Consider the following 7,505-nt stretch of genomic DNA (forward strand, 5'->3'; position numbering starts at 1 on the left):
GGGCTCGAACTCACGGACCGCGAGATCGTGACCTGGCTGAAGTCGGACGCTTAACCGACTGCGCCACCCAGGCGCCCCTCCTTTTTAAATATTTAAAACTGCAAACCCTCTTCTTACCCTTTTTAAATATAAAACTTTTCTCTCCAATAGCTCTTGGAGTGTCTGAGGAAAACTCTGAGCAACGTGACTAATTGCTTCATTGCCGAAGAATTCTTGACTCAAATAGAAAATTTATTCCTTTCCAATTACAAAAGCAAGCCAGAGAATGGAGTGGCTGAAGAGAACTGTGCTGTGGGTCCAAAGGAACTGTTAATGTAATTATTTTAAAGTAAGGCATTCTAATCTGGACACAATAGATCCTACTCTCAAAGTAATAACCTTGAAATTGTTGTAATTTAGCTAATAGTGGCACACCTTTAATATTTTGTCTCTAGTTCACAGAATCCAAGTTGGTCACATAAATCATGTGACAAAGAGATATGGACTTGTTTTCCTACAGTGATTATCAGAGTGTTGTGTGAACCAGGGTCTGCTGCGGTGCTCCAGTCCGACCATGGCCAGTAAGCAGTGCAGTAGACTCTGAAGGGCTGTCTGCTGTACTGTTGTATTCAGGTCGATAAATGGCATGTACCTGTCATACTTATTTCTTCCCCAACTAGTCATTCCATTTTTGGTACTTCATGTCTGTGTCTCCTTAGGAGCACTTCCATTTTTTCCATGTGTTTTGGTGAGATTTGCTTATGGTTGCAAACGAGACATGGATGGATGGTCACTGAGGTAGTTAATAACATGGTTGACAACTAGTGGTCTAATGAATCTAGCAACATGCTATAGGAGGCCAGGGCAGGCATAAGAGACCCAAAGGAGAGAATCAGCTTGCCAGTTTTCCCATTATAGGTATTTGTTTCCGTTTTATTTTATAGCAGTAATACTACAGGATATGGCATTTTCTCAGCTATCTGAAACATTTTGTATGGATTTCAGATACATGAAATAATTAGCTTCAACTGTATGTCCACTTCTATTAGTGTGTGTGATAAAACCTCATTTAATTGGAAGATGAGTAATCTTCACCCTCAAACTAGATTTTTTTCTACTACCTGTTCTCAGAAGAGGCAAATTATAATACTGCTTAAATATTAAATCAGAGATTTAATTTTAAAAACAAAAAAGCCTTCCAGGGTATATTACATATCTAACCCAGTTTCATATACTTTCTAAATGTAGAACATAAGTTAGTAAACTTTCTTTTTTTTATTTTTTTATTTTTTTTACATTTATTTATTTTTGAAAGACAGAGACAGAGCACAAGTTGGGGAGGGGCAGAGAGAGGAGACACACAATCCAAAGCAGGCTCCAGGCCCTTGAGTTGTCAGCACAGAGCCTGATGCGGGGCTGGAACCCACAAACCGTGAGATCATGACCCAAGCTGAAGTTGGACGCTTGACCAACCAAGCCACCCAGGTGCCCCTTAAGTCAGCAAACTTTTTATGTAAAGGGGCATTTAGACAATAACTCAGGTTTGTAGGCCACATACTGTCTCTATCAGACGTTCTTCTTTATATTTTTTTACAATCCTTTAAAAATGTAAAACCATTCGTATTACCTCATGAGCCTCACAGAAAACGAGTTGCTGGCCATTATCATCCAACCCCTGCTCTAAAGAATTAAAAACATTCATAATTTATTTTCAGATGCATGAACCTGAGAACCTGAAAGCCCTTATTTACATCATCTTCCATCATCTTTGTTCTTCCAACAAAACTTAAAGTTGTGATTTACATTTAAGTACATTTTCAAGTAAAATTAGCAATCATGCTGCCTGTTTACTCAAATAGATTTGAGTTTATTTCTATTAGCTATAGAACTGATTTACACCCGTTCTCCAAACATCCTTATTAATTATAGTTTTATTACGTCTTATCTGGATGTGATTCTGTATTTTTATCTCTTTTGGTTGTAATCATTAGCTACAGAAGAATATGGCAGTATTTGAGAGAACAGCGAGCCAGTTTTAGATGGCCTGGGTCTTAGCTCAACCTTGTGACTTGGAGGTGGGGGGTGGAGAGATGGATACAGTTGACCTTCTCTGGGCCTAAATTCTTGTGTAACTGAGGTCTAAATGACCTTCCTAACAGCCCTGCAGGTCTAAATGTAGTCCTCTATAGGTAGTTAGGATAAACGATGAAACAATGTATAAAGCAATTACTTTTGGGACTGAGGTTTATAAGAGCTATAGACCAAAAATCAGGAAACCTGAGTACTTATCCTAATTCTATTATCAGCTTTGCTCTGTGACAGTGATAAAATCACATTAATCTGTCTGGACCTCAGGCCCTTCACCTATAATCCACGGGTCTGAGTTTTATGACTTAGTTTATCCTTCCAAGCACACAAAGTCTGCGATTCTGTAAAACATAGTAATTGCTTCCTTTGTACTCTTCCTTTTGACATATTTTTCCCATTGTACATTGGGAACAGATCCTAGAAAATGGTATTAATTAGCTCTTGATTGATATTTCTGTATAAATTGATGAATTCGGGTGATGGAAAATAATCGAAATTGTTAACAATTCTTTTCTCAAATCCGGTTCCTCTGCATGTCAAGTTAACCGTATTTACCAACCTAAGCCATACTGTGAGGCAGTCAAAGATGATAATCTTCAGAGTTTAGAGTTGGAGAACACAATTTTTTAAATAATATTTACTGAGTGTTTTTTTTCTGATGATAGAGTGTGTTTTATCATAAAATATTTTTTAAAAACAAAATGAATAAAACAAAAATACATAAATCCTGTTATCTAGAGAACCACAGGTAACATTTTAGTATATATTCTTCCCCCCCTTTTTTTTCTTGGACCATGTAATTTCGGAACATTAAAATCTGTAGTTTTTTCCTCTCCCTCCTCCTTCGTTCATTCTCCCTGTTTCCTTTTGCTCTAATCATATTCTTAAAACATTTTTCAACTGCAGGTGCCCACATTCACTGCCGACTTGGGCTACTGAGGGCAGTCAGAGCCAGGGCCTTGGAGAAGCACAGAAGAAGTCTGTTGAGGGGCAGTGTAATATAGGAAATTCAGGAGGCAGAGACCCAAAGGAAAACCTCCCTCTGGTAATGTTTACAGGAGTGGAGACCGGACCTGAAAACATCCAGATCTCTTCATCCTGATTTGATTCTTACAGTTGCCCAATGACAGTAAAATAATGAACTTTTTTTTTTCTTTTTCCTGCTTGGCTAGCGGAAATTGACAGTAGTACTTTGCCAGTATTAGACTTAGTTCTCTTTAAAATCTAATCTCAAAGTAGCTTTCAAAAAAGAAAAATCAGTGGAATAAGATCGACAAGATCAGAGTCTCCTTCCTCCTCCATTATTTTATCCTCGAACTATGTTCAAAGCCACATTAGGACTTAGACACTTTTGCCGCCTTTGGATGTCTTCTTGCATAAAAAATTAAAAATAAATTCATTATAATTGCATTTGTATAAAATGAATCTGATATTGTATATAAACATGTCCTCAATCTAAAGGATTGGTTTTTTTTCCTTCTGAATTGAAAAGAAATTAAAACATTTTATGGGCCTTAAAGGTATTGTGGGCTGGAGGCATGGTGCCTAATAGATGGTAAGGTGGTCCTGCCTGTATTCTGAAGAGTGTCCTTGGGAAGACGGTAGTCATTGCCCTCTCCCTGGAAAGCCTGTCTCACCGACCCTGAGGCAGCTTCTTCACCCCAGCCAAGAACACTGCAGTTCCTGGGGCTTTAGATCTATAGATTTGCACTTCATTCTTCACTCACCTGACCAAAACTTAGGAATGTTGATTAGGAACAATCATCCTTTCAAAAAAAAAAAAGATAGGAGGCGGTGATTAGTTTTAGCTGTCACGTAGATATTTTTGTTCTGATCCTGAATCTATAGTTTTGAACCTCATGCCACGTATCCTACCACCTTTCATTTCTTCATTTCCCTCAAGCCCTTCTCTTCATCCCCACCCCCTCTACTTCTTACCTCTCAGCTCATAGGTACAAGATGATTCGTTTAGCATTTTTGAAACCGGGCCTGAAGAGCAGAGCTAAACAGACCCGTTCGTGTTTTGTGGAAGCTCATGCTGCCCCCGCCTTCCCTCCACAACTTTGCTGCCCCACGGGAGTGGGGTGAGGTCTACGATGTGCAGACTGGAAGCGGGTCAGAGCTTCGGCAGCAGTGTGGGCAGCAGGGAGACTGCAGGCTCAGCAAGCCCACCTGAGCAGGCCTCCTGCCATGCAGTTTGCCTGCTTCCGTTGGTCTCTCTGGGTCCCAACAAGGGGAGCTGTTGGGCCTGCGGGAAGTGATGTGGGCAGGCCACCCCAGGATTGAGGCTTTGCCTGTGGACACAGAGACCTATGGACACCTGACCCCCTGACCTATGGCTGCCTATCCCCACGTCATCAACAGGCATTCCACCCCAGTTGTTGGGTTTCTCAGTAGAAATTAAGGAAGGGCAACTAAATTTTGTTTTGTTTTTTTCTCTTTTAACCTACATTCTCCTCTACCAGTAGCCAGATACTTAAGTCCAGAGTCCTACATGATGGCATTTAGGAAAACTTACTTTATCCAAGCACAGAGGAAAAAGCACATTTTTATCATCATCTCTATCAGGATTAATACAAAATTTAATAAATTTGATCAATATCCCCAGTTTACCAGCAGTTAGTTTTCTTACAAATTAATACCCTACTTTGCAATATTTCCAGAAAATCACTGTGGAGAATAATATACTTTAATTCCTGACCTTTCCTTAAATGGTTTTATATGTGCTTTTCCCCCCAAACTCTATTTTCTCTGTTTTGTTTTGTTTTTTCCATTTACCCTGTAATTTGTGCTTTCTGGCCTTTGCTCAGTCTTTTAAGCGACCTTAAATTCCTTCTGGAACAAGGCAGAGAATAAATATGTTAGCTCCCTAAATATGAGGAGAAAGTCAAAGTTTCCCAGAGAAGCCATGATTATACCAGATGGTTGCTCTATACCAAACTAAATCTGAGAAGGTAAAATTAACCTAGGATATCTGGGTTGTTTGTATTTTCTTCCTTCGACTATATTTATGAATATATTCATAAGAACTTTAATTTCAGGGAAAAATGCCTTGTGTGCTGTCTTTGAGGTTTTCTAGAGTAGTCTTTGAGGATTTAAGAAGAATGTTAAATGTGATTTCATAGTTTGTACTCCTGTTTCATAGGTTATCACAGAACATTTGTTTAAGCTATGAACTATATAATAGTATTTAGATTCCAGCATGATTTAAATAGACTGATCAGAGATCTTTAAATTTGCGGATTTGATGTGCAAATTGTGTATTATGTATAAGTTTACTCTATTGATAAACCTGTTGCTGTTGTTTTCCCCAAATGTTATTAGTGTTTATGGATTTCTTTTATTACTTTGAATTTTGGAATGTTCTGTAATGAAAGATAATGACTTAAACTATTTTGTACATTTAAATATGCCACGTTGTCTAAATCTGTATTAAAGAATATTGTAAATATTAACGTTTATACAGTTAAGAAAGCTTTTCCTCGAAATGGTTGAACTCTTCTCCCTGTACTTAACAATGACATATTATAAAATATCTGATTTTAAGCTTTGAAATTTTAGCTTGTGGTAAAAATTAAAGGGAAACCTTCTGAAGATTCTATATAAATAAAATTTTGAAAAAAAACCTGGTGAATCATTTGGTATTTCTCAATTTTTAACATCATATACATTGAATTGCAAACTATACCTCATTAATTCAAACTTGATTTTCTATTATGTTGAACATTCTAGGGGACACAAAGATGAGTAAATTTTGATTTTTCCCCCCCCATAAGAAGCCTATTTATTACCTAGTACATGGGAAACACATAAAACCAACATGAACAGCGAGGATACAAACTGGAATTGATTATAAATGCCTGTAAAAGACTTCAAGGGTAATAGGTGTTTAGGCAATAAGAAATAATACTCTAGAGTGTGAGTGGTGAGATTGATTTCTTGGAAGAAATCACCTTTAAACATCCTGGCAGGATTTGGTTAAATGATGTTTGGGGAAGGATGTTCCAGAGAGAAGTGACCTTAGCAAAGGTATGGAGACAAGGAGTGGGAAATATTTAGAGAATGGTGAGTCTTTGGCCAGAAGGTAGGGTAAGTGAAGATGTTAGGTAATTCACATGGAGACAACTAAGGACACAGAAGGTAAAAAGTGAGAAAAATCTCATCTTAAAACCAGAATTCATTCATTAACGGTCTTTAACTTTCCAGTCTTTTTTTCTAGCATAAACAAACTCTATTGAAAGAGGACTTCCATTTTTAAGATTTTTTTTTAATGTTTATTTACATTCTCCTTGATGAAGTTCTCTCCATTTATTTACTTTCTCCTTGATGAAGTTATCTCCAGCTTAACTGTTAACTCAGGCAAAAGACCCTGCAGGCAAAGCATCCCCTGATGGGGGTTGAAACTACCCCCTCAGATAAAAGGGACTGCCCTGACAGCAGCAAAACCCTACGTGACTTAACAGGAGGAAATGATGGACTTGACCTTTACTCCCCACCTGAATGTATCCACCCACCATTGTCCCACATTTTCCCAATATAAGCCTTAAGTATTTTCAGCACTTTGGAGACCATCTTTGTGACTTCAGTCCACTGGGTTCTTGGTGTTGCCTCACTGAAATAAATTTTCTTGTTTTACCACCATTCGTCTCTCTGCCTTTGGATTTTGTCAGTGGCGAGGGGCCAAGCCTGGTCTGTTGGGGACCCCCAGAACCAGGTGCCCTTGCACCCCACGCCCCAGTTGCAATTCTTGGCAAGCTAGCCAGAAGCTGTACTTTCAGTTTGTCCAGCCCCCACTCTAGAGACCCCTGACGCTTGCATCTGGGCCTGGCAGTGCACCTGGGCTCAGCCATTCCTTTACTGAGCCCGTGGCTATGATAGGTCAGGGTCACAACTCGTGGTTAGTTTGCCCCGGATGGATGGGGAGGACCAGGAAGTCCTGTGCAGCTGCTGACACCTTATGATGTTTTGAGGACTTGCCCTGAACTGCATCGGTCCACTGCCTTAACTGCATTTGGGGAAGCAGAGAAACCGACAAGTTGCAGAGTAATCAGGTGCTAGAAATTTGGCTCCTGGTAAGTTTGCCCCCATAGGTGCGCGCCCTGGAAACCATCCTTCCTTGTTACCCTGCTGTTGGGTTCTTTTGAACCATTTGTTTCAGGTTTTCATAACCCATTTGTTCAGGTTTGTTTCATAACCCATTTGTTCAGGTAGCTGGAGTTGTGGCAGGGGGTGTTGTAATTTGTGAAGGTATCGTGAGGTAAACGGGAATCCAGGGTATGCATTTGGGAAGATCTCTGTTGGAAATTGTGTGTGTTCAAGATAGGGAATGCTAACTATCCCCTCCCAACCCCCGCCCCACCTCCCCCACCCCCAGGCAGAGTACTAGCTGACTGGTCTACTTTTAGTTATAAAACTAAGAAGATGCTTGTTTTTATTTC

The 7,505-nt window shown here is 39.4% G+C and overlaps 1 protein-coding gene across 4 annotated transcripts in view; it reads left to right on the forward strand.

Annotated features, from left to right (window-relative positions):
- MYSM1 (Myb like, SWIRM and MPN domains 1) overlaps nucleotides 1-4,650 on the forward strand; it is a 38,385-nt gene extending 33,735 nt beyond the window's left edge. For 3 of the 4 annotated variants that reach the window (XM_058717234.1, XM_058717236.1, XM_058717237.1), the window contains one exon: nucleotides 151-4,650. In XM_058717234.1, the coding sequence (XP_058573217.1) occupies nucleotides 151-318 (168 nt within the window). In that variant the 3' untranslated portion in view covers nucleotides 319-4,650. The remainder of the gene's footprint in view (nucleotides 1-150) is intronic. The other variant, XM_058717235.1, reaches the window with a different exon arrangement.
- The last annotated feature ends 2,855 nt before the right edge of the window (nucleotides 4,651-7,505 follow it).

Source organism: Neofelis nebulosa, chromosome 2 (assembly GCF_028018385.1).
Source record: "Neofelis nebulosa isolate mNeoNeb1 chromosome 2, mNeoNeb1.pri, whole genome shotgun sequence".
NCBI classification, from domain to species: Eukaryota; Metazoa; Chordata; class Mammalia; order Carnivora; family Felidae; genus Neofelis; species Neofelis nebulosa.